We start from the raw sequence: 27,623 nt of genomic DNA, 5'->3' as shown, positions 1-27,623 counted from the left end.
GGCCAACTTGGCAAGTTCAATACAAACTAGAAAAACAAGGACAATAATGGTTGACTATTTGTCAAACCCGAGCATAGAACCACTGATCACAGAACAAGAAGCAATGTGTGTGGACTTGGGACCAAGCTGGATGGATGCAATTGTTGCATTCCTAAAAGAGGAAAAGCTGCCAGAAGACCATAAGGAAGCACACAAGGTCAGATTGAAGTCGGCAAGAGTCAATCTGACAGCGGACGGACATCTCTACAGAAGGTCCTTCATTGGACCCCTTTTAAGCTACGTACACCCTTTGCAGGTTGAAGATTTTCTATATGAAATTCATGAAGGGGTTTGTGGAAGCCACGCTGGGACAGATCACTAACTCACAAGGCCATTACCCAGGGGTATTGGTGGCCCTACATGCAAAAAGATGCAGAAGCCTACGTGAAGAAGTGTTCGCACCTTTGATACACCAGCCAGCTGCTGACCTGAACCCTGTATCCAGTCCATGGCCATTTGCCTAATGGGGCATGGATCTCATTGGGCAGTTGCCCCAAGCAACTAGGCAAAGGAAGTACTTGCTGGTAGTAACAGATTACTTCACGAAGTGGATAGAAGCAGAACCTCTTGCCAAAATCCGAGATGTGGACGTCAAGAAATTCATATGGAGAAACATCATCACCAGATTTGGCATTCCAAGAGCAATAGTTACCGACAACGGAACGCAGTTTGACAGCAAACTAATTAAGAATTTTTGTGCGAAATTCAAGATAAAGAATTACTTTTCAACACCAAGTTTTCCCCAAAGCAATGGGCAAGCAAAAGCATCCAACAAAGTAATTTTGGATGGGATAAAAAAGAGACTGCAGGCAGCAAAAGGAAAGTGGGTACACGAGTTGCCCAATGTACTCTGGGCATATCGGACTATGCCGAGAAGATCAATAGGGGAAACCCCCTTTGCCATGGCCTACGGCACAGAAGCAGTCATCCCACAGGAGATCGGCATCCCAGGGATTAGAACCCAGGGAGTAGAGAATGGGACTAATGACATACTTCTAGCCCGAGATCTGGATCTCTTAGAAGAAAGAAGGGAGAAAGCTGCAATTCAGCTCGCAGCATACCAGCAGCAACTTGCTAGAGCTTACAATAAAAAGGTCAATCCAAGGGATTTTCAGGTCGACGACCTTGTCCTGAGAAAAGTTGTTGGCAACAAGAAGGACCCCAGAGAGGGCAAGCTTGGCCCAAACTGGGAAGGACCCTACAGAATCACTTCGGTATTGGGCAATGGAGCATACCGGCTTAAAGATAATGAGGGCAAAGCATTGCCAAGGCCCTAGAACACTTGTAATTTGAAAATTTTCTATCATTAGATATTCCTTGTTATTTTTTACCGACGTCATCAATAAAATTTTAGCAGAGTTCTCCAAAGACTTGTGAATTGATAAAAGATGCATAATGTTGTTTCTGAATAATGAGAACCCAAGTGGAACTCAGGTTCACATTGAGGGCAGAGAGAAGACAAAAATGCTTAACGCTTGTTAAAATTTGTAGCAATTTACAAGTTGAAATTAAGCCGAGATAATTATTTATCTTCACTTGTTAAAATTTGTAACAATTTACAAGTTGAAGTTAAACCGAAGTAATGCTTAGCGCTTGTTGAAATTTGTAGCAATTTACAAGTTGAAGTTAAGCCGAGATAATTGTTTATCTTCACTTGTTAAAATTTGTAGCAATTTACAAGTTGAAATTAAACCGAAGTAATGCTTAACGCTTGTTAAAATTTGTAGCAATTTACAATGTGAAGTTAAGCCGAAATAATTGTTTATCTTCACTTGCTGAAATTTGTAGCAATTTACAAGTTGAAATTGAGATTAAACCAGTATATGTTTATCCTTGTTAAAATTTATAAGCAATTAGCAGGACAAGAACTTGCCGAGGTAGATCATCGGTTGGTATAACTGAGGTGTGTCACCCCGAGAAGATTACACAAAGAAGAAAGAGTATACATATGCAGAATATTCTAAGTATAGAATCATGCAAAGAAAAAAAAGAGAAGACAAGAGTGCAAACACTTAGAAAAGAAAAGTTATATTCATTCACCAAGAAAAGGGCACATCGACCATACAAAAAGCATACATTGTTCCAAAAGATAAATGAGCAACAAAATACAAGTAAGCAAAAGAAAAACATGAAGCTAAGGCTCCTCTCCATCAGTTGGTTGAATTTGAAGATCAGATGCTTGTTGAGAAGACATCCCAGCAGCCTTATCCGCCGCTATTTTGGCATCAATTTCTTGCAGAGTTTCTTCAACACTCTTGTCCGCAGAGGAGATGTCGGCTGGTGCATTCTCGGGAACAGCTTCTATGGGAACCTTATCACCTTCCTCATCCTGAGTCAAGTCTAGGACTTGCTCATTCTGGGGAGGAGACTTGGCCCCATCAGCATCCTTGGATTTTCTAACCAAGGCCTAATCCTCATCCTCATCATTTTCCTTGGATTCGGATTCACCGACGTCTTGATTTGGAGGTTGAACTGGAGGAAATGGCAGTGGAATGGCATCAAGTTTTCTTAATGGCGAGTTCTCTGGGACGTTAAGTTTCTTCAGAAGGGACATCCAACCAAGGGTAAAACCCTTGTTGCATGCCTCCTTCACTTGCTGTTCGTAAGCATCTGTGACGTCGCCCATGCCTTGGGCATACGCCTTCTCATCGGCGTCTTTTATTTTGGCTTCTTTGGTGACCAGTGCCTCTTGAAGCTCTTTCTCGGCTTGGGCCAACTTCTCCTCGGCATCCTTTCTTTGGGACTCAGCCACTTTCCTGATAGCCTCAGCAGCCTCAGCCTTATCTTCGGCATTGTTCTGAGCTTTAATTGTAGCCTCGGCTTGATCCTCCAGCTTCTTCATTTTTTATTCAAGGCCCTTATTGATCTTTTGGAGAGAAGAGAACTCCTTCTTCAAGTCGGCCAGCTTTTGCCGATTTTCAAAGGACTGAACAGAAAAGGAGTGGGCATGCTGGATTGCCTGAAAGAACACAAGGCAAAAATTAGCACAAAATTTTCTAAATACAAAACAGAAAGAAGAAAATTACTAAGAAGAAGACACTTACTTGAACGGAGCGTTGAAGCATCAACGCATAATTCTCGTACTCGCTCAACTCAGCGTTGCGGTCAAGGTTGCCGGGAAGGAGCAGAGCTGTGCTTAGGGCTACGCCGACATTGATGTCGTCGGCACTGTCAGTAACCAAGACTGGCTTGTCCTCCAGAGTAATTTTTTGGGACCAGGGGGCATCGCTCTTCTTGGATCCCGAACTCGTAGCGGAAGAAGACCTCGACTTTTTAGATTTTGGGGACTCTGATGGCTGGGTTTCTGAGCGCCTTTTCCCAGCAGAGGGTTGAGGTTTGTCACTCTCCGCCAACCTTGAGATAGGTAGAGTATCTTCAGACTCAACCTAAGTTATCTTAGGCTTTGGTTGAGCCTTCTTTATTCTTTTCGGCTTTGACGGAGGTTGGGTTTGTGTTGGCTGCTCATCAACAGATGATGGAATACTGGCCAGAAGATCTTTTGCAACAGGCTTAGGGCGACCTATCTCAGCAGTAAGGACAAGTCGCCGCCGATGTTTTCATTCTGATATCGGGACCAAGTATGGAGCCAAGGTTGATGGCTGATCAGCTGGATCGGATGTTAATCCTTGATCTGTTCATGATGTGGATGTAGTCAATGGAGTTGTAGCAGAGGGTGGAGAAAGGCTTTTTTTTTTCCTTTTGGGAACGTCGGGCAAAGTCGACTTGTATAATGGAATAAAATTGAGAAGCACATGCGCTTTCCTTTTATGGATTGGCAAATCCAAAAGTTTCTTCAAGTCCTTGCTGGGGACAAAGGATTGGCGAAAATTTTTCGATGGCTAACGAACAGCTCAAGAAGAACAGACGTCAGAAACAGACAAAGTATTTAAGACTTCGAAAGAAAACAAGCAAAGATGAATATTGGGCTCTTATCCTTGCCTTCTAAAACTTATCGAGGAAGAGGGTAGAGATGGATGTCCTCCTCTGGAGCAAACTCCCAATTTCCCGAGGTAATAAGATAGTCATCACCAACCCCCTTGTTGGAGTCTGGGAGGTCAGTTACGATTTTGAATTCTGTAGATCTCGGCTTAAGGTAATAAATGTAGCATTTTTCTTTCAAATTAAGGGCACACATGGTATAGCAATACTGGATATCGGCTAGGGTGATACTAGCATTTTCCTATTTAGCTAAGGCTATGACACCAAAGATCACTCGATAGGAATTGATTGCCCGTTGCATGGGATTCAACTTATAAAAGTGAAGAATCTTGCGAAAAAGGATGTTGAGTGGGAGCCAGAGTCTGCACTCAATGAAAGCTACAATGGGAAAGGGCATGGAGTTTTTTGTAGGCATGATGGAGTCATCATCCCCAGCCAGCCTCAGATGGACATCGGCAGGGATGGAGAACTCTTGCCTAAAGTACTCAAGTTTGGTCGGGGTATCTACCTTATGTCTCCACATACCCATGATATCGGTCTGAATTAGAAGGGTTGAAATTCAGAAAGAAGATGTTTCTTATTGATGGGACCTCGGCAAAAACCTAGGTTTGGGCTGGTACAGAAATTTGTAAGGAATGTTTCAATTTTGCCCTAAATCGTGGGTTCTACAAACAAATCCCAAACCTAAAACTGTGGAGATGAAGATCAAAGACACAGATCTGGAAAAGACACAAAAAACAGAAAGCAAGAATGGAATTTCAGAATCAAGAACAGAGATGGTTTATCAAGAGCATAAAAAATACAAGAAATACAGGGCCAAGATTAGTGACAAAGATACAGGGAAGTAGTGAAACAATGCGTGTGTTCAAGATATGGGCAAGGGCAAAATCATGGGAAGGACACACTCAGGTGTATGAATCGCAAATTAAAAGTTTCAACAGATGCAGTAAAGGCAACAAGTAATAAAGAATATCAACAGAATTGAAAACGAAAGGAACAGTAGCTTACCAGAAAAAAGTGAAGCCGGTATGAAGATTGCCAGAGTCAGACGACAGTTACGGATGTAACGAGAACAACGAAAGCTTCACAGGAAGGGAGAACGGAAGACAACTGCAGAGCTTGGAGCTTAAGCAATGGCGGATTCGAAAGAAAGAGTTTAGAGAGAGAAAAAGCAAGAGAAATCATATGCAAAAGTGAAAAAATGAAGAAAGGGGGAAAGATTTTGTCAAAAATAAAAACGGCGACAAAAAAATAATCGATACGCCTAGAAGAACGTATACGTCAGACGGCACGCGTGAGAATGAGACAGTTTATGGGCGTGTCACAGGTACGAACCAGTAAAAAAGAAACGCGTGGTTAAAAATGGTTGAATTATGGTGTATGACAGCTCATACGCGTGGAAGGGTTCTTGAAATTCTTGTTCTTCAATAAAAGGATATCGGCCAACAAAATGATCTCGGCTGAGATACTGAAAACCGACGTATTGGAAAAACGGAATGATATAGGTTCCATCACCTCAGAATGCCGAGGTAATAGAACCTAGGGGCAGTTGTGGGGATATATTTTCTGAGTACCAACACGTGGCAAGATGACGCCGACGTGTCAGCCGAGGTGCCACGTGTCCTGGTCGTGACGCCGAGGTTATCTCCGAAGATATCGGAATCCGAGATAAGAGGATAAAAGATAAGGGACAAGAGTCCTAGAATAAAGAGGAGATTTAGCCAAGATAAGGATAAAGCTCTTAGAGAGTTTATCTTTATCTCTTGAAGAGTCCAAGGTAAGTACTAAACAGGAGTCCATAGAAGTCAGGCTTTTAGTGGGACTAGGATTAAGTAAACTATAAAAGAAAGGCACCCCCATGGGTCTAAGGTACGCGATTTATGCTTTGAGCAGTGAGTTTAACACTTGATTATCTTTGAGAGATATACTGACTTGATCGTCGGAGTGCCCCTGGGTGGAGGAGCCACCGCCGGAGCCTTTTCTTTCTGTTGCAGGATAACTGAAGCCATCTATTCTGCCAGTGCTCTCTAGCTAATTACTAAGCGGGCAGTGTGATCAGAAAATTACTCACACACAATCTTTACGAGAAAAGAGAGGGGGATAACAAGATGGTGCATAGTGATGGAGAAGAGAGCGGTCATTGGGTTTGGAAAAAAAAAAAGAAAGAAGATTGCTAAGAGACTGGAGAGCGCACAATTGGGAAGATGCTAGGATAACATCATTGGTAGTGGTTGTCTCTCTCTCTCTCTTGTAATTGCACTGGAGGCGATGATAGTGGGTCTTTTTCTCTGGAAACAATGTTTTCTCTTCCTTTCTCTTCTTCTCTCATTTCTTTCTACATTTATCTTCTTTGTTGCAATTTTTTTAGAGCTATTTTTCTTTACTTCTTGGTGTTGCATCACTCTATCCATAGAGTTGGCAGTCTTGTTTGGGTTAAAAGAGAAATAAAAAAAAATGAGTAAGGAATAAGTTGGGTTAGGATTTGAATGAAATATTGGGAGAAATAAGAAGAAATGGGTGGTTTGGTGCTTGTTTAGTTTTGTAGGATAAAGAATTATTCTATAATATGAGTTAACATTGTATTCAATTGTAGCAGATGACACACGCGATATATATGTAATTCAAATAAATAAGAATAAATAAGAATAAAAAATAATAATAATAAAATTAAGGTTAAGTTTGGCAAGTTGAAAAAAAGTCAAAAAGTCAAAAAGTTACTCAAAAAGTTAAAAAGTTATCACTATTCACCAAAAGTTAAAAATTACGACTGCACAACTCCCAATCCTAATTTTTCTCTACACACTAATTTATATAATTTTTTAATACACATTTTTCCATAAAAAAGTCAAAAAGTTAACTCAAACATTCATATTTTTTTTCTCAATTTTTTAGTCCAAAAAGATAAAAAGTGCACTTATTTAGAACACTCCAAACAATCCCTAATATTATAATGTGTGTTTTAGCTTAAGTAGTATAAATCTTCTTATTTTAAAACCTATGATTATGGATTCAAGCCTTACCCACCTCTTTATGTATTTTTTAAAAAAAATAAAAAATATTACTACTTGACGTAAGAAGAGTAAAGTTTCACTAAACTTTCACTTAATAGAATAGTATAGTATAGTATCGATAGATAGGTAGTAATAAGGGGCTCAACTTTTATTTTACTTTGAAAATTAGTGACATAGGAAAATTGGGAGATTGACTAATAAATCCCATATTTTGAACTTGTAATCTATATAGTTCCATATTTTTTTTTTTGTGATTCATTTAGTCTTTTTGGATGCGTAATGACTCATTTGCCCGCCGCATTAGTGTCACATTTGGAAAAAGTATACTAAAGAATTTTTTGTGTCACATCATACCTGAGTGTTAGAGTGTCACATTTGGGAAAAGTACACTAAAGAGCTTTTAATTTTTTTTAGAGCATCACATTATACCTGACATGTCGGATTGTCACATGTCACGTTTAGGAAAAATACACTAATGAATTTTTTATTTTTTTTAGAGTGACATTATACTCGCCACGTTGTCACGTTTGAGAAAAGTATACTAATTTTTATTTTTATTTTTTAAAGTGTCACATCATACTCGCCACTTTGTCACATTTGGAAAAAGTACACTAAGGAGTTTTTATTTTTTTGGAGTGTTACATCATAACTGCCACATTGTCGCGATTGAGAAAAGTACATTAAGGAGTTTTTAATTTTTTTTTAGAGTGTTACATCATACCTGCTACGTTGTCACGTTTGAAAAAAATATACTAAGGAGTTTTTAATTTTTTTAGAGTGTTACATCATACCTACCACGTTGTCACGTTTGAGAAAAGTACATTAAAGAGTTTTTAATTTTTTTTGGAGTGTCATATCAAGGAGTTTTTATTTTTTTTTGAAGTGTCACATCATACTCGTCACATTGTCACATTTAGAAAAAATAAGGTAAGGAATTTTTATTTTTTTTAGAGTGTCACATCATACCCGCCATGTTGTCACGTTTGAAAAAAAATACAAAAGAGTTTTTACTTTGTTTGAAGTATCATATCATACCTGCCATGTTGTCATATTTGAGAAAAGTACGCTAAAAAATTTTTTTTTGAGTAAAAGTTTTGAAGTGCCGCATTATATCCGTCACGTTGTCACATTTAGAAAAAATACATTAAGGAGTTTTTAATTTTTTTTTAATGTTACGCCATTGAAGTGTCACATTCATACTTGTCATATTGGAGTATCACATCATACCTATCACATTAATAAAAGGGTATAGTTGTCCACTAAAACACTACCAAAATAAAAAATAGGACAATACGGAAAAAAAAATTCTCCACTAATAAAACTTAACAAATCAATAGAAAAAAACTTAGAATTAGTTGGAGTACTTGTTTGTGTAATAAGATTTATTGATAAATATCTTAAGCAAATTCTGGCATATTTACGACAAGTGTTATGTGATTATAAAATATAAGTGAGAGGGAGATTAATGATATGGACTTTGTGCCGGACAGATTTGGGCCGGACAGAGTTGTGCCGGACAGATTTGGGCCAGACAGAGTTGTGCCGGACAGATTTGGGCCGGACAGAGTTGTGCCGGACAGATTTGGGCCGGGCAGAGTTGTGCCGGACAGAGTTGTGCCGGAAAGATTTGGGCCGGGCAGAGTTTGGACTGAGTGTGTGCCACCCCGGACCGAACAGAAACTGCTCGGCCAGGAAGTGACCGGTCGGACCAGGATGCTCGGTCCGAGGATGGTCGAAGCCAGACAGACCGAATGACCGGCGCCCGGAAAGGCGTGGTCAGCCGAGGTAGTTGATTGACCGGCAGGAAGGCCGACCAAAGGAGGTACCCGGGCTAGGCTTTGCCGGGATGCCGCCTAGCCCGGTCCTCCATGTGTTTGTCCGGTTAGGCGCATGGGTATGAAGCATGGCATGGCCGTGGTAGAGCAGCTCGGCTGCCGAGCTCCAGCTGTGAAGTCAGACAGTTGAGATTAGGTGATGTTCAGCAAGGTCTATGCTGACAGATGGGATAGCAGAGCCACGTGTCAGGAGATGACTGGAAGTGGGTAAGGGGCTCAGAAGGTATATAGGCATGTCTGCGCCCCCCATACACGACACACGAACACTCTGTAAGGAATTTCTTACACTCAAACACTCTCTCCCTTCTCTCTATCCATCCTAAGGTGTGTGCTAACTTGATCGTCGGAGGGTTTTTCCGGCCACACACCGCCGGGTAGCTCACCGTTACTTGCTCGCAGGTGATCGGACATCGACGGAGCTCGGAAGAAAGGAATACGGGCTTGCCGGAATATTTGCTCCCCGTACAATAAGCATGACCAGTGTAATTATATACAAATTGTAAGGTTAATTACAATTTTTTCATATCTTAGGGGTTGTTTGATAAAGCTTTCATTTTTTTTTCTGATTTATTTTATTTTATTTTTGTATAAAAAAACTAAAAGCAAAAATAAAAAAGTGACAATGTTATCAAATGATTAGCTTCATTCTCTTTGTCGATGTGAAAGTGAATGAATTTGATCAAGACTAGTCCAGAAAAATGGAAGCTGAATGGTGAATATTATTTGCTAATATTATCTTCATTTATGGAAAACTCAAACGATGTGTTATTTACAAAAATACAAAGAAAATTAAGATAGACAAGTTAGTCAAATATGATAAGACTGCATAACATTAAACAAACACTTAATATGATAATAAAATATTTGACATAAAAACAATGATAGGATAACGATGTCTTATGATAATAAAAATAATAATATGATAACGATGTCTTATGATAATAAAATATGAACATCTTGAAAGTATTGGTACAGAAATTCTTACAGAAAAATTAAGGCTGTGTTTGGTTGTGCTTTTGAAACGTGATTCTACACTTGTGTTTCAGTATGATGTTTGTTTAGGATTTTGTAATCACGTTTCAAAAGCTCTGCTGAGAGCTCTGTACCAAATCTGTCTCAGCCGCTCTTTTGCTCTGTTTTTTTTTTCAAAATTTTTGCTAAGGGGACGTCCGGCCGGTCGACCGGCCGGCTGTCCGGAACAGTATTTTTTTTTTTTTTTTTTTTTTTTTTGCAATTGATTTATATAATCGGAAAAAATATTTTCTGAAATTTTTTTAATTTTTTATGTGCTTTAAAATAATTTTGAATTGTATGTTTAGTTATGAGTTGTAAATTTTTGTATCACATATCAAATGTCACATCAATAATTCCCCACTCAAATCAAACCTCTTTTCCAAAACTATTTTCAAAACTCTTTACCAAACAAATTTTCTACACTCAAATCATAACTCCACAACACACAAACTCAAAATACAACTCATACTCTCAAATCACATTTACAAAACTCTACCAAACGCTACCTAAGAATTGGTCTTTGGTCATTTCTGACCCGCACAGCTTCCTTCGCGTAGAGGAAAATGTTATAAGTTTTAAATTTTTTAATAAATGAATGATCAAATGTCTCATATAAGTATATTTATGTGAGATATTTGATTATTTATTTGGTAAAAATTTTTATATCCCTAATATTACCTAATTTATTTTTATTACAGCCTTACAGCCATGCTTACTAATCTCTACAGTAGCCAATAATGGCTTGCCACATAAGCAAAAATGGCCATAATTAAATCACCAAGGATCCTCTAGAGTGAAATTTTCCTAAAGTTTCCTAGAGTGCTACATTGTGTGGTTGAGATTTACTGGCAAGTCACATCAATTTTTCTGATGTGACTTGCCAGTAAATCTTAACCACACAATATAACACTCTAGGAAACTTTAAAGAAAAATCACTTTAGAGGATCCTTGCTCTAATTAAATGACGAGAAATTATAAGCATTTTCATATTATAGGGTCCCATCCCAGCACGCTCGTTTTAATAATAATAAAAAAATTTAAATTATACAAAATTAAACAAGATAGAAACACATTTAAGGCAGTAAAATATTTAGGAAAAATTATAACAAAAATTCTAAGGCTTTAATTTTGTCAACTTAAATTACAAAATTTTAATTTGTTTTCGATCTAAGCCATTTTTTTATTTTCAATAAATAAAATTGATAAAAATGAATATTTTTATCATTAAATTCAATGCAATGAAAATAGGTAAATAATTCAGATCGAAAACAAATCAAAAATTTATTATTTAAATTAACAAAATTGAAAATAGAGGATTTATTCTGTTACAAGACTCAAATCCTGATTTTTTTAAATTTTTTTTTTTTTTTATAATTGTCCCAAATATTTATATGTGTATTATACATGAATGAAGAAAACTTAAAAATTTAGAGAGTTTTGAATTCTTTGTTTTATTTTCATACTTTTTCTGTTTTAATTTAGTTACTATAGTTTTATTTATATATATTTGATAGTCACATATTATATATTTTTTGTATTATATGATTGCTACAGGTCATATAATTGACGTGCTAAGTGTTTTTATTTCAACATTAGTTTGCTTCTACAAAGTGATTTTGAAACAAATAAAATATTATATAACTAAATTTTCATACAATGTTTAGCCTTAATTTTTTTTAACTAATCAAATCCATTTAATTTTTTTCGATCTATACTCATTCAACTAATCAAACAAACTAACCGAAACTGGGATTGATATTGTGCCAAACAACTATATTGTGAGACTCAAGATTTATTTTGTTATAATGATCAAATCTTGAAAATTTTTAATAATTTCCCCTAAATACTTTGTTGCTTCAAATGTGTTTCTGTCCTGTTGGGTTTTGTGTAGCTTGGCCTTTTCCTTTTCCCTTTTTCAAATTACAACATCATGCTGTGATAGCATGCACCCGCAACCCATATTATAACGGGACAATTGTAAGATCTGTCATTGTTCCAACAATCAATTTATTTAAAAAATTTATAACGATAAAAAAAAATTAAAAAAACACACCAAAGATTTATAAACGGAAAAAATTATCAATCTTTACCACCAAAAAAAAAAAATGAAAAATCATTTAACATGTTATGGCTCCGTTTGGAAAGTTGAGATTTGGGCTTTTTTGGGGCTAAAATAGTCATAAAAAAATGGAGAAATTACCCATAGGTCCCATGGGAAACATGTGATCTCCATTTATTCCCATAACTTTTTCACTACACCCAAAAGTCCTTTCCTCTCTTTCTCTGCTTTTTGCTTCCCTTCCTCTCTCGTTTTTTTTTCTACATTTTTCTGTCACCGTATTTGTCATGGAAGAGGACAATCTTCTGCATCATAATCTACTTCCCGAAAGTACGAATCCACTTCCGAGTTCAATAAGAACAGTTCCTTGATCATATCTTTCTCTATTGATCGGGGTTCATTGATAACCACCAAGCATTGAAATCAACTCCGACGAAGAAGATGATATATTTTCCGACGAAAAAGATGAATGGATCTACTTAGATCTGATATAGATCTACTCAGATCTACATCAGATCTGAGTAGATCTACACAGATTTGGTTAGACATCCGTATTTCCCCTTCGATCTCTTTTTTTTTTTTCTCTCTCTGCTATACACTTCTGTTTTTCTGTTCTAATGGAGAAAATTTTCGAATTCTGGACAAGCAATTTTCGAGTTTTAATTACAGGTGGTGAAAACTGTAAAATTTTGCAGTTTCAAATTTTTTTTTTGGTGCTGGAATGAATCATGGTTTAAAACTGTAAAATTTTGCAGTTTTATAACATTCTTTAGAACTGTAAAATTTTACAGTTTCATAACATGTTTTTTTATTTTTTTTTTTCCGGCAATATTCTAGACATTCCGGTGAGTCTCCGGCGACCGTTAAACGGAAGTCCGACGGTAGTAAGATGTGAACAGTGTCTATAAATTTAAAAAAAAAAAAAAAGGATTTTTTGGTAACAATTAAAAATGTGTTGGACTAATTGGTGCAAGTATTTTGTTTTGGGATTAAATGGATTTTGAACTTGTTACATGGGACTTATCAGTAAGTTCCCCTAAAAAAATAAAGTAGGCTTTTTAGCCCAATAAGATAAAACATCACATCCAACTCATAATCATTACATTTTTTTTCTAAAAAAAAGTTAAAAAGCCAAAAAGTTATTCTCAAACAAAGCTTTTTAGCCCTAGACTAAAATAGTCAAAAAGTTAAAAAACCAAAAAACCAACCCACTTTCCAAACGAACCCTATATATTAGGGTGCCTAACTAAAATAACCTAATTGGGTAATTTATAAAGGGGCAATTTGGCAACCCAATTAAAAGTTAATTTTTAGTTTTTAATCTATTTTGGATCATATCACTTTTTACATTTTTTACACACAAAAAGATAAAAAAATAAAAAAAAACAATCAAAAAATTAACTTTTCACCAACTTCCTAAATCACTCTGTATACTTTTACATTATAGTATTGTATGATGTGATAGAAATGTGTAATGTGCAAGTCCCATCAATTTCTCTCACATAGGGTAAAAAATAGAAGTCCAGATCATCTGTCATGGTTTCCTGCTGTGGTTCCTGCGGTGGTCTCCAAAACGACGTCGTTTTGGAGAAAACGACGTCGTTTTATTTAGTGGTTTTTTTTTTAATTCAAAATTTTCATTTCCCCCATTTCCCCCCTTTTCTCTTCTCTATATCATCTTCTTTGCTTTGCACCATTAATCTGAGTCAGTGAACCCTAGCAAAGAGAGAGAGGCATCGCGAAAGGCGACTGAAAGTCGGAGTGAGGAACTGAAAGAGAATGAACGCGAACTGAGAGAGGAACTGAGATACGAAAGAGATGGCAGAGATGGAGGAGGAACGCGATGGTGAAGGAGCAACGCAAAGGATCGCGGACGATGGTGAGTTCGTCGGCGATGCAATGGCAGGAAGGTGACATTGCAACGACGGTGAGGTTAATTTCATCATCTTATTATTATATATATATATATATATATAGATTTGTTATTGATTTTGGTTTGGTTCAGTCACTTAATCTGTTGGGGATTCATATATGTTCACTTACTGAAGTGGGTTTGGTTCACTCATTGAAATGGGTTCACTCACTGAAGTAGGTAAATTTGATGTTATATATATATGTAATTCAAATTTTTGGGGATTCATATATAAATTATATTTGATTATTGGGTTTGATATATTTGATTCTATATAAATTTGTTGTTCTATATATAACAGATTCAGATTTTTGAGGATTCATATATGAATTATATTTGACTCTTGGATTGGATATATTTGATTCTTGGGTTTGATAGTTAATCACATTGATCTGTTCTAGTGGATTCATATTTGTTGTTAGATAGTTAATCACATTTATTTGTAAATATTATTTTCTGATTCATATATTTATTTGTGGATTCATATAATTTTCTTCCATTATATATATATATATATATGATTCAGATTTGTGCAATTCACCCCCAAAACCTACAATTCAGTATAAATGTGGGTTATATATATATGAAAGAGGTGTAAAAAATAGCAAGAATAGAGAAAATGATTATTAATGATATTGAATTGTAGGTAATGGAAGAAAATAATATTGTTGATGAGTTGGCCAATTGTGGTTGGAAGCTGAAATTGAGAATGCCATTTGACTCTGAACAAGTTGCATATGACTTTTACAATACCTATGGGGGAAATGTGGGCTTTAGTATTAGGAAGGCCTATGCAAACAAGAACAAACATACGATGGAGATAACATCACGGACGTTTGTATGTTACAAAGAGGGAAGTCGGGGTATTGACAAACGAGATCCACTTGTCAAAAATTCGAGACAAGAGGTAAGATGTGATTGTGGTGCTCGATTTAGTATCAAGTTAGATAGAATTTCAGGAAAATATATTGCTTGTGATTTTGTTGAACATCATAATTATGATCTTGTGCCTCAAGATTGTATTCATATGTTGCCATCCCAAATAAAAATATCTACCACCCAAGCAATTGAAGCAGAATTGGCTTCAAAATCTGGAATTCCTCTTAGGTCTGCTTATGAGCTATTTGGTAGGAAGTCTGGTGGAAGAGCATCACTCGGTTTCACGAAATTGGACCAAAAAAATTACTTAAGATCGAAAAGACAAAAAGATTTAGAATGTGGAGAAGAAGGTAGTGTGTTGCATTACTTTTGTAAGAAAACTGTGGAAAATCCATCATTTTTTTATGCAGTCCAATTAGATTGTGGAGAGCAGATAAGTAATATATTTTGGGCCGATGCTCAAATGATCATGGACTATGCTTAGTTTGGTGATGTAGTGACCTTTGACACTACTTACAAATTAAATAATGAGCATAGGCCTTTTGGATCATTTGTTGGATTTAATCATTATCGAGAAACAGTTATATTCGGTGCAGAGTTGATGTATGATGAGACTACTGAATCTTTTACATGGTTGTTTCAAATTTTTCTGGAGGCAATGTTAAACAAAGCTCTGAAAACTATTTTCACAGATCAAGATGCTGCGATGGCTAAGGCCATTCCAATTGTCATGCCCAATACAAACCACCGACTTTATACGTGGCATTTGATGCAAAATGTTGTCAAGCATGTAAGTTCAGTTTTTGATGATGTAGGGGTCAAAGCTGTGTTTTCAAAATTTATGCATGACATTGATGATGAAGAAGAATTCCGAATACAGTGGGACCAAATGCTTGATAAGTATGATGCATACGACAATCATTGGTTAGAGCAGACTTTTCACGTGAAGGAGAAATGAGGATGGCCATATATTATGAATTCTTGGGCAGCTGGAATGAGTACTACTCAACTTAGTGAATCCTTCAATGCATTTTTTAAGGATTATCTGAATTGTGACCATAACTTGATGGAGTTCTTTATGCATTTTGAGAGGGTGCTTTATGAGAAGAAGTGTAAGGAATTGGAAACCGTGTATAATTTGTCCCAAAAATTGCCGATGGTTTTAATTCTAACTTTGATGTTAAAGCAAGTGGTAGAGATTTACATAAAAACAATTTTTGAGGAATTCCAAAATGAGTACGTGCAGTCTATTGAAACATCCATTATAGGCACTATTAATGATGGTGAGAGTACCATATTCACAATAAGAACAATGGTAGATGGAAAAAAAAAAAAAAAAAAGATAAGAATGTGACAATGGCTGGAGGTGGTTCTTTGAATTGTAGTTGTAGGAAGTTTGAAGTAAAGGGCATACTGTGTCGACATTGTGTGAAGGTGCTTAGAGATATGTTCAATGCAAATGAACTTCCTCCACAATATATACTCAAACGATGGACTAAAAAAGCAAGGGCTGAAAGTGTGAAAGATAGACGTGGATATGAAGTGAAGGCTGATGTGAAACTACATCAAAGTGACCGATATTGGTCATTAATGACCAAGTTTAGAGCAATAGTGAGTAGAGTCGCTGAAAGTGAAGAAACTTATCAGTTGTCAGTTTCAAAAGGTGAAGAATTGAGTGTAATGGTTGAAGACAAACTAAGTGTCCACATTTGTGGTCAAGTGGAGGTAATTGATTTGAGAAATTCGTCAAGCAACACATGCCCACATAGTGATGAAGTAGATTGTCCAATCCAAGCTAAGGGACTCAAGAAAAGAGAATCAACTAGTAATGGAAGAATGAGGATCAAAGGCGGGATGGAAAAATCTATTGCAAAGAAGAAAATGATGCAATCTACTCAGGTTTAGACATGAAAAATTGCATATGTTTAAAATACACTAGATTAATAAACTAAAACAATGATTTTTTTATTAATGACCCACTTTCATTATGGTTTTTCATTGTATGTAGGGTGCCGCTGATTATACTCCCTAATGTGAATCTCAGCCTCCTTTCGGCATGGGTAATAATTCTATTCAGGTAATATTTAATAGTAATGTGATCTTTATATGGTTAGTTTTATGAATTTCTTTCATTCAGTCCGTTCACTAGTATGAAATTATGAACTATCCAGATGGCATTTAATTTTTGTTATCTTTAATTAGTTTGCTTGGCAATGTAGTCGAGTGCTGCTGTTTATACTTTCCAAGGTGAATCACAACCTTGTTTCGTCACGGGTAGTAATTCTATTAAGGTAATATGTAATAGTAATGTGGTCTTTTTATGGTTAGTTTTATGAATTCCTTTCATTCAGTCCATTCACTAGTATGAAATTATGGACTATCCAGATGGCATTTAATTTTTGCTATCTTTAATTGGTTTGCTTGGCAATGTAGTCAGGTGCTGCTGTTTATACTTCCCAAGGTGAATCACAACCTCGTTTCATCATGGGCAGTAATTCTATTCAGGTAATATGTAATAGTAACGTGGTCTTTTTATGGTTAGTTTTATGAATTCCTTTCATTGAGTCCGTTCACTAGTATGACATTATGAACTATCCATATAGCATTTAATTTTTATTATCTTTAATTGGTTTGCCTGGCAATGTAGTGGGGTGCTGTTGTTTATACTTCCCAAGGTCAATCACAATCTCGTTTCATCATGGGTAGTAATTCTAATCAGGTAATATTTATTTGTGTGCAAGCTTTTAAGAAAATGTTAAATAATGTTTCTTTTTTTTTTTCAAAATTTTTGTTTACATACTTTATATTGGTTGTACTTAGGATCATGGTGTTGGTGTCTATATTTCTTAATCACAACCTCGTTTCGTTATGGGTAGTAATTCTAATCAGGTAATATTAATGTTGAATAATGTTTCTTTTGTTTTTCAAAATTTTTGTTTACATACTTTATATTGGCTGTATTTAGGATCATCGTCATGGTGTTTATATTTCTCAATCTCAACCTTGACCTCAAGTTCTCATAGGTAGTACAAGTGGTCCTCCTCTTATGTATGGTATATATAATATGAGTTATCATTGGTTACATAGTTTACATTAAAAGAGTAGAATACATTGCAATCAAAGTTTAATAGATGGTTTGATCTATTGTAGGGAAATAACATGCGTCAGTCAATGCCTTCTGTCTATCCCACTCACAGATCTTTTAAGGAGTTGCTTCGAGGTACAAGTGTTCAACACTTTGCAGTCCAAGTCTCGCAAGTGTCACATAGTCCTGCTGACAGTCATGTAGATGGACATCCCTGAGAAGTTCATTTTATCTTCATTTGTTTTGGACAGATGTATTTTGTGTTGGACAGATTTGGTTTGGTTTATTTTGTTTTGGACAGGTTTATTTTGTTTTGAACAGATTTGGACTGATATATTTTTTATTGGACAGATTTATTTTGTGTTGGATAGATTTGGACAGATTTATTTTGTTTTGGACAGATTTGGACTGATTTATTTTGTGTTGGACAGATTTGGATAGATTTATTTTGTTTTGGACAGATTTGGACTAATTTATTTTGTGTTTGACAAATTTGGTTTGGTTTATTGTGTTGGACAGATTTATTTGTTCTGGACAGATTTATTTTGTTCTGGATAGATTTGGACAGATTTAATTTGTTTTGGACAGATTTATTTTGTGTTGGATAGATTTGGTTTGGTTTATTTTGTTTTGGACAGATTTATTTTGTTTTGGACTGATTTGGACTGATTTATTTTGTGTTGGACAGATTTGGTTTGATTTATTTTGTGTTGGACAGATTTATTTTGTTTTGGACAGATTTGGACAGATTTATTTTATTTTGGACAGATTTGGATAGATTCATTTTGTTTTGGACATATTTATTTTATGTACTTGTTTTGGACAGATTAATTTTGCTTTGGACATAAATGAACTACCAAGTCCCATTTGTGCCCAAGGCCATTTGTACAAATGAACTACCAAATCTTATTTGTATTGCAAACAACAGAGGGCATAGATTTATTTCACAAGTGCAAAAAGCAAAGGCATATCTTGATAAGAACAAGTATGACCAACAATAACAATATAAAAGAATAAATGAAAAGATTGAATTAGAAAGCAACTTCAAAACCCATAAGTTCAAAGCTATACAACTTTCATTGACATAAACAAAAAAAAAAGCACATCACATTCGTCAAGCATAGGTAATTTCATTAAGCTTTACATATCAAAACTCATAGTTTAAGGTTTATTAAATTCAAAACACAAATACAACCACCAAAAAAATAAAAAAATAAAAAATAAATAACTACATGGTTACATTCACTTCAGTAGTGCTATTAGCATGGTAAAACCAACCAACACTATGGTTGTCAACATAATCAGTTTCATAGCTTTTTGGTTTGTCTCAATTCATTCCAATCTATTTATAATTTCATTGATTTTGTCAAAATCATAATCATAGTCTCTCTCATCTTCATTCTTCATATAACTAGCTTTACTTCTCCTTTGGATATTTGATGCATTCCTAGTCGGAGCCGCTCCCCACGCAAAGTACTCGTACATCTTACCTGCACACTTGAAATACAGCCTCCCTGGATTTTTCTCTAATTCTGATATGAACACTGCAGCTTTTTCTTCCATAATTGCATCTTTTATTTTGCAAATATCCAGCATCAATGTTTGAACCCATTGACATGATCCTAGTAAGAGCATTTTATGACACAATCAATCCATTACAACTTAAGCCAACATTCAAACAAAGATGTAAAATAAAACAATAATCAATGATTTGTTTAGTCCATACATTCAAACAATCAGTTTAATAGTGTTGGGAGTGCAATGTTGATAGTTCAAAAAATCTCAACCTATTTCTTCACCTTTAGTATAGAATGTATGTCCGTGTTAATAGTTCAAAATAACCATTGTCTCTCTCTTGTTTGCTAATATTTATGAAGTAGAAGACTTCACACATTTTGTCAGTCATTTTCAAGTACACCACTTGATTTGTCTAGCATGTTTGTTACTCACATTGTCTGGACTTCAAAGTTTTATTTATATATTTATTTTTAAATTAGGAGTATGGTGGAGCATTAATGATGTGCACTTTATTTCATTAAAACAAATAAAGGTTGAGATTTACAACAAGAATTCTCTTCTCCCTTTATTTTCTTGTGTTTTTTCATTCTTAACATTTTATGAAAAAGTGGTTCATGAACATTTTAGAACCGTAAAAAAGTGGTTCATGAACATTTTAGAACCGTAAGAGTGGTATGAAAAATGTTCATACCACTCTTACCACTGCTAAGTTAGAATGCTCACTAACACTGTTGCCAATTCAAGCTTAACAGTCAAACTAATATGAAAAAGTAAAGTTTGAATGTTCATACCACTCTTATAACTACTAAGTGAGCATGCATGTTCATGTTCATTCTTAACATTCTTAATGCCTCATGTTCGTGTTCATTCTTAATGCCTCATGCCTCATTCTTAACATTTTTCATGTTCATGTTCATTCTTAATGCCTCATATTCATTCCTAACATTTCATTTCCTTTTGTTTCCACTTCCCCTTATATTAGAACTCTATATTTTTGGGTTAGGAAATCTTTACTTTTTAAGCTATATGAAATTTCAATTTCATTTGGAAACATGATGCATTCGTAGCTTACTCATAACAGAGTAGGTATTTGAATAGATTCTTAGCTTATTGTTGATAAAGGACCTTTGATAGTAAAGAAGTAAGCCTCCCTACTGCTAAGTGGAAACAAATTAACAATGGTTCCCTCAACATTCTATGGGCAAAGAAGAAGAGGATTCTTGAGGCCCAGATTAATGTCATTATTCCAACTAAAAAAGATGAAGCACCAACGAAAATTTGAGACACCGAACTGAGACAGAAACCAGAGAATGTAAGACATGATGAGAGGAAAAAAATCAAATATTGATGAAACAAAAAAATTGGGAAAAAATTGAATAAATTAAACACAAATTTGTTTCCACAACAAACCCTAGATCATCAAAAAAAAATTGAAAAAAAAAATTCAAATCAACAATAAATCTATTTCCACAACAAACCCATCAAACTCAATAAATCAAACCCATGAAATCCAATCAATCAAACGCATCTATTTTTTTGAACAACAAATCAAACTATGGCAACAAATCATACTTATATATATATATATATAAGAGTAAAAAAAATGAGAATGAAGACGAAGGGACGAAGGGAAAAAAATAAGAATCAACAAACGGACCTCGTCGCTGTCGCCTCCCCCTCTTTGTCCGTCTTCTGCCGTTTCCCCTCGCCTCACTGCTACCGCTCCTTTCCTCGCTGTAGTTGCCTCGTTATTCGTCTCACTAGGGTTCAAACACCAGACAACAAAAAGAGGCTGAAGAGTAAAATATAAGAAGTGAGAGAAAAAGAAAGAAAGAAAGAAAAAAAAAAAAAAAAAAAAGTGGTTCAAAACGACCGCAGGGGCCACCGTAGAAAACTACGGCAGAGGATCTAGACTCAAAAAATAGAGGTGATAGACGAATAGGTTTGAATCAATAACGCTATATGTATCAATTAATATATTAATTAGTATATTAATAGACGATATGTCATAATGTTAAGGATTTTTTATATTTGTAATTTGTATAATGGGTGAGATCAATAATAATGTCATAACGTATGTTGTTACACTAGTTGGTATACTATTTGGTACATATAGCACCATCGGATTTAAATTGATTAAAATGGGTATTCATTTAAAATAATGTAATTCAAATTCATTAATCTTTGACTTTTTAAAAAAAGATGTGTAGAAAAGTAAAGAGAGTGATATGATAATTTATAATATTTTTTGACTTTTTAACTAAAATATATAATTGTCAAACGAGATTTTGAAGAGATTGAATTTAATACGAGTTGAATAAATGAATTTAATCAATCTATTTACGTTATCAATTTTCTTTGGTGGCAGTGATGAAGTGACAAAGATCGTGATATTAGAGATGGAGTGGCAGCTACAATAGTAATAGAGTGGTGGAGGTAATGGTCAATGGTCATTGTAGGGGTGTGACAGTAGTGGAGAAAGTAATATCCATTCAAATGGATATCAAATTTATTTAAATTTAATTTTAGGTTTGTTTTGGTAATTAGAAGAAAAAAAAAATCGGCTAATAATTTATTTGGATCGTATCATCTCTTTACTCTTTTTTTTTTGTACCTTTTTTAAAAAAATTCAAAAAATTGATTTTTTCATACTTTCCAAAATAGGCCTTAATCGACTTTATAATGAGCAATCCATTTAAACTATTTATTGATTTACACTGGCCTTGTTTGGCAAGTAACAGTATAGTCAAAAAATCACTATAAATTATCACACAACTCTCTTTACTTTTCTGCATATTTTAAAAAAAAAATTAAAAAACTAACTAAAATAGCTACTTTCCAAATGAGTCCAAATAAGTTTTACATAGGTGTAATCGGATAGATTCATGTATTTAGATTGAGTTTGACACCACTAGCAATAAGAGTGTCTCTAACGATGCATCGATTTTTTCATCAAATATGAGTAAAAGTTTTATTTGATATCAAATACTTTAACGGAGGATTTTAGAGTTTCATCAAAACACCGGTCGATTGGGCGAATGTTCAGCCAGTCGACCGACCAGTGTAATTTTTTTTTTTTTTTGACTTGAGGTGGTTGATTGGCCAGTGCAATTTTTTTTACAAAATTTTGCCTTGAGATGGTCATCCGAAAGAACATCCAAGCGGACATCCGCAATGACAATGAACAGTGATTTGATGAAAGACACATTTGTCTTCAGTCTAATGAAAAAAAAGTGATTCTCAATTTGATACCTATTTGATGCAATCGTTGGAGCAGGAAAAGAACTCATTTTTCATCAAATTCAAATTTCATGAAAGCTTTAGATAATCATTGGAGATGATCTATAACACAGTCTATATAGATTGTTTGGGAATTTTTAAAGAAGTCATGTTTTTGTTTTAATTTTGTTTTTTGTTTTTAATAACCCTTTTACAAAATTATGTCAATTTTTACGAATCTACAAAGTACAAAACTTTTTTAAAAATAAGAAAATAATAAAAATCCAAAATAAACTATAAAAATTCACACTATGTTTGTTTTTATTTTTTATTTTTTGAGAATATTTTTTAACCTTTTAAAAATTTACAAAATTTCTGACTCGTCTTGTTGAAAAGAATTTAAAATTTTAATTTTTTTGTTTCAAAAAATCACTGAAAACAAAAATAAAACCAACAAAAAGTTGACCAAAAAAGTAACTCCAAACAACTAAAAATATTATGGTACAAACCCCTCAAATATACATCTTATAACTGAAAAAAGAAAGATTAATGGTTGAGACCTTCAAAATGGGTGACTCCCAATTGATCCACTACGACTCATTATGTATTTTTTTTTCTTTATCCGTCTCTCCCTCACAGGTGCATGGGGTTGAGTTTTGTGGAAGTCTATATCAAAACCAAAAAAATGACATAATTTTATAATTGTTTAGTCATAACTTTAAAAAAGAAATTCATAACTGAATACAATTTGAGACATAACTAAAAGGGTGATGCACCAATAAATCCCAAATTAATAACTTATACACTGTTTAGTCCTAAAAGTTTTCTTATAGACTGAAAGGTCCCATTATAGGGAAATTGACCATAGAGGGCATATACATCAAACATCATCATCGTCAAAACAACATCAAACATCATCAACAAACATCATCAAACATCATTATCAAAACAACATCAAACATCACAAACATAATCATCAAAACAACATAAAACATCATCAACATCAAACGTCATCAACATCATCAACACAACATCACAGCATCAAACATCACAACAACATCAAACGTCATCATCATCAAAAACAACACACATCATCGCCATCTAGAAATTCCCAAAGCGCCTCCAGTTTCCTCATCCTCACTATCATTCGCATCAACTGAATTCGTATCAGTCCTCGTCGATGCATCCATATCTCGGAATCTGATCGTCCTGTTCCTTCTCCGATACTCCAACCACACCAGAACCACATGCACCAAGCACTGCAGCGAGTAACCGCAGATCCAAACCCTAATCGGCACGTTAGGCCTCTCATCCACTGTGCAAATCAACATCACCACCAACACCACAACGAACGCCAGGTTCCACACCATGTCCAGCGCCACCATCGGCTTCGAGTACCTCCAGTCGGCGCGCCGCTCATCCAGCTGTCGTGCCGTCGTCTCTCGAACCAGCATCGAGGCTTTCTTTCGGCCCGTCGCACGCCCTAGCAGCGCCGCCAGCGTCGTCGGTTACATCGCCGCCGCCGCAGAGTCCTGACGGTGCGTAGAAGAAGAATCATGGATCTGTCTGTTGGGGAGTTGATTAGGGCTCGTATTGATAGGGTCAGGGTTGAAGTTGTTGAAACGAGGCTTGTTGTTGGAACTGTTGGTGTATTTCCTCATATAAACCTTGTTGTTTTGATGATGACGACGACATTTGATGATGATGATGATGATGTTTGATGATGATGTTGTGATATTTGATGTTGTTTTGATGTTGTGATTGTAAACCTAGCTTAAATTATTGTGTTCTCCCTAGTTGTTTTGATGATGATGTTTGATGTTGTTTGATGATGATGTTGTGATGTTATTAAATGGGACTAAATGGTGCATAAGAAAACTTTTAGGACTAAATGGTTCAACTTTTTAAAAAATAGGATTTATGGGTAAATTTTCCTAACTAAAAATCATATAAGTCATAACTAAAATAATGTTAAGTAAAGAAAGAAATAATATAATTAAAAGTGTATATAATACACCCCTTTCAAGTGTTTGGATATTAAAATTTTCCCAAACAACTTCATTTCTATATTTTTATTTATTTTAATTTTATTTCACTAATTTAAATTTAAAGAAAGATTGTCAGTACGTTAAATGGACGTTAAGTACGGAAACGACTACGATTCAATTAATACTAATCGGACATGGAGAGAGACTTTTGTCTAATCGGACATACAGAGAGACTTTGTTTGGTTGACTATTATGTGGGGGAAAAAAAATTAAAAATTTATTTGTTTGAAAATTATTGAAAAAAAAAATTAAAATCGCTTTTTCTTCCGTTCCATATTGATCGATTACTTTTTCTCTTTTTTTCTCTCTTTCGATCACATTCTATACATCATTTAATCACTTTTCTCTCTCATACTCATTTATTCAACTATAAAAAAAATTAAATAATCTCAAACTCTAAGGGTCTGTTTGGTAACGTTTACGTTTTCAGTTTATATTTACAAAAATTTTATAAACTGATTTTCGTTTATTTTTTGTTTATTTTTAGAAAAACATAAACTAGAAACGCGTTTGATAATTGACAAAATGTTTAAAAAAATTTAAAAATATAAAAAAGAGTGAGAAATGGCAAGTGGTGGTAAGTGGCGGCGGAAAACGGTGGTAGAAAGTGGTGACAGTGGGTGGTGGGTAGCGGGTGGTGGGGGGTAGCGAGTGGGTGGGTGATGGTGGCGGGTGGTGGGTGGTAGCGAATGGGTGGTGGGTGGTGGTGGCGGGTGGTGAGTGGTGGTGGCAGATGGGTGGCGGATGGCGAGTGGTGGCGGGTGGGTGGTGGTGGGGGCTAGGTGGCGGGTGGTGGTGGGTGGGTGGGTGGGTGACGGTGGTGGGTGGTAGCGAGTGGATGGTGGTGGCAGGTGGTGGGTGGTGGTAGCAGGTGGGTGGCGGATGGTGGGTAGTGATGGTGAGTGGCGACGGGTGGGTGGTGGTGGCGAGTACGTGGCGGGTGGTGACGGTGGGTGAGTGGGTGACGGTGGTGGGTGGCGGGTGGTAGTGGCAGGTGGGTAGCGGATGGCGGGTGGTGGTGGTGGTGGTGGATAGATGGGTAACGGTGGCAAGTGGCGGGTGGTAGCGAGTGGGGGGTGGTGGTGGTGAATGGTAGGTGGTGGTGGTGGCGGGTGGGTGGTGGTGGTGGTGGTGGGTGGCAGGTGGTGGTGGTGGTGGGTGGTGGGTGGTAGGTGGCTGGTGGTGGGGGTGGTTGATGGTGGTGGCAGGTGAGTGGTGGTGGATGGTAGTGGTGGGTGGTGGTAGGTGGATGGCAGGTAGGTGGTGGGTAGTGGGTGGTGTTGGTGGTGGTGGTGGCAAGTGGGTGGCAGGTGGGTAGTGGGTGGCAGGTTGGTGATGGTGGCGGGTGGTGGGTGGTGATTGGTGGTGGCAGGTGGTGGTGGGGGGTGGGTGGTGGTGGCGGAATACGGTGATAGAAAATGGTGGCGGGTGGTGGCTAGTGTTTGGTGGTAGAAAAAAAAAAAACTCAAAACTCAAAACGGAAACACATTTTTGAGTTTATATTTTTTGGCTGAATTTTAAACTGAGACCACTGATTTATAAATCAAAAATTTATCAAATAAGTTTTTATTTGAGTTTTTAAAATTTTTATAAATATAAACAGAAAATTAAAAACGTAAATATTACCAAACGACACCTAAAAATCTAAAATTATTTTTATAAAATATAATTAAACAAAATTTTAAATTTTGTAAGCTCTTCTTAAAAAAACCAAACATGACCAAAGTGTCATGCCCATTTGAAATTAAAAGGTATTATTCCCTCCGTCATAATTTATTTGTCTGTTATGAGGGCTCCAACTTATTTATTTGTCTGTTATGAAGACTCCAACTTATTAATGAAACAAATAATTATTACGCGTCAACTCAGAATTTAAAATATTTTTATCATAATATTTTTCGATTTTAAATTTTAAAATGTGTTGGCACTTGTGTATAATGGACAATTTTAAAAATTTTAAAAATTTCAATATCCAAAACAAAAAATGAACAAATATGTTAAAATGGATCAAAATAAAAAGGTGTACAAAAAAAAATTGGTACAGTGGGAGTAATTAGGCCCCGACCAAAAAAAAAAAAAAAAAGTCATTTATTTTTCTGAAATTTTTTGTCTTTAGTGATTTTTTTTTAAAATTATGTCAAAATTTTTTAATTTTTCGATCCATTTTGTTGAAATGAATTTAAAAAGCATATTTAAAAAAAAATTCCAAAAAAAATACTTATTTTTGTCTTTTCTAATTTTTTTAAAAAAAATTTATATTTTTTTGATTTGTCAAGCTAAATTTAAAAATCTAAAACTTTTTAAATTTTTTTAAAAAAGTTTACCAAAAATCAAAATAAATAAATAAAAACAAAAAAAATTCCAAAAATACACTTCCTAAAACTTCCTTCCGTAAAGAGAGACTCGTGAATATCTTGGGTCACGGCTTTGACTGTTGTTCAGTATCTTTCTCTTTTTTTCTCTCTTTCTATTACATTCTATACATCATTTAATCACTTTTCTCTCTCATACTCATTTATTCAACTATAAAAAAAAATTAAATAATCTCAAACTCTAAGGGTTTATTTGGTAATATTTACGTTTTCAGTTTATATTTACAAAAATTTTATAAACTGATTTTCGTTTATTTTTTATTTATTTTTAGAAAAACATAAACTAGAAACACGTTTGGTAATTGACAAAATGTTTAAAAAAATTTAAAAATATAAAAAAGAGTGAGAAATGGCAAGTGGTGGTAAGTGGCGGCGGAAAACGGTGGTAGAAAGTGGTGACAGTGAGTGGTGGGTAGCGGGTGGTGGGTGGTAGCGAGTGGGTGGGTGACGGTGGCGGGTGGTGGGTGGTAGCGAGTGGGTGGTAGTGGCGGTGGCGGGTGGTGAGTGGTGGTGGCAGATGGGTGGCGGATGGCGGGTGGTGGCGGGTGGGTGGGTGACGGTGGTGGGTGGTAGCGAGTAGATGGTGGTAGCGGGTGGTGGGTGGTGGTAGCAGGTGGGTAGCGGATGGTGGGTAGTGATGGTGGGTGGCGGCGGGTGGGTGGTGGTGACGAGTAGGTATCGAGTGGTGACGGT

General features: G+C 35.6%; 2 protein-coding genes across 2 annotated transcripts; both read left to right on the top strand.

The window, feature by feature from the left end:
* Positions 1-13,715: 13,715 nt before the first annotated feature.
* Positions 13,716-15,646, top strand: LOC145797600 (protein FAR1-RELATED SEQUENCE 5-like). Its single transcript, XM_082884975.1, has 4 exons — positions 13,716-13,807; positions 13,946-13,985; positions 14,456-15,038; positions 15,186-15,646. The coding sequence occupies exons 1-4, from the start codon at positions 13,716-13,718 to the stop codon at positions 15,644-15,646; spliced, it is 1,176 nt and encodes a 391-aa protein (XP_082741101.1).
* Positions 15,647-16,044: 398 nt separating this feature from the next.
* LOC145797599 (protein FAR-RED IMPAIRED RESPONSE 1-like) lies at positions 16,045-16,720 on the top strand. The gene is made up of 2 exons (XM_082884974.1): positions 16,045-16,587; positions 16,697-16,720. Exons 1-2 carry the CDS (start codon positions 16,045-16,047, stop codon positions 16,718-16,720), a joined length of 567 nt encoding a protein of 188 aa, XP_082741100.1.
* Positions 16,721-27,623: the final 10,903 nt, after the last annotated feature.

The sequence above is a fragment of the Camellia sinensis genome, chromosome 8 (genome assembly GCF_055761805.1).
Source record: "Camellia sinensis isolate YWXY chromosome 8, ASM5576180v1, whole genome shotgun sequence".
Lineage (NCBI taxonomy): Eukaryota > Viridiplantae > Streptophyta > Magnoliopsida > Ericales > Theaceae > Camellia > Camellia sinensis.
Note: the sequence above shows the minus strand (reverse complement) of the source record. Positions and strands in the feature narration are given on the sequence as shown.

Bases quoted from the DNA above. Each gene is read 5' to 3' on its own strand.
- LOC145797600 (XM_082884975.1), top strand. From the start codon at position 13,716: ATGGCAGAGATGGAGGAGGAACGCGATGGTGAAGGAGCAACGCAAAGG. The intron at 13,986-14,455 runs GTAGGTAAATTT...ATTGAATTGTAG, and splicing joins AAATGGGTTCACTCACTGAA to GTAATGGAAGAAAATAATAT. The intron at 15,039-15,185 runs GTAGTGTGTTGC...TTGGTGATGTAG, and splicing joins TTTAGAATGTGGAGAAGAAG to TGACCTTTGACACTACTTAC.
- LOC145797599 (XM_082884974.1), top strand. From the start codon at position 16,045: ATGGCTGGAGGTGGTTCTTTGAATTGTAGTTGTAGGAAGTTTGAAGTA. The intron at 16,588-16,696 runs GTTTAGACATGA...CATTGTATGTAG, and splicing joins AAATGATGCAATCTACTCAG to GGTGCCGCTGATTATACTCC.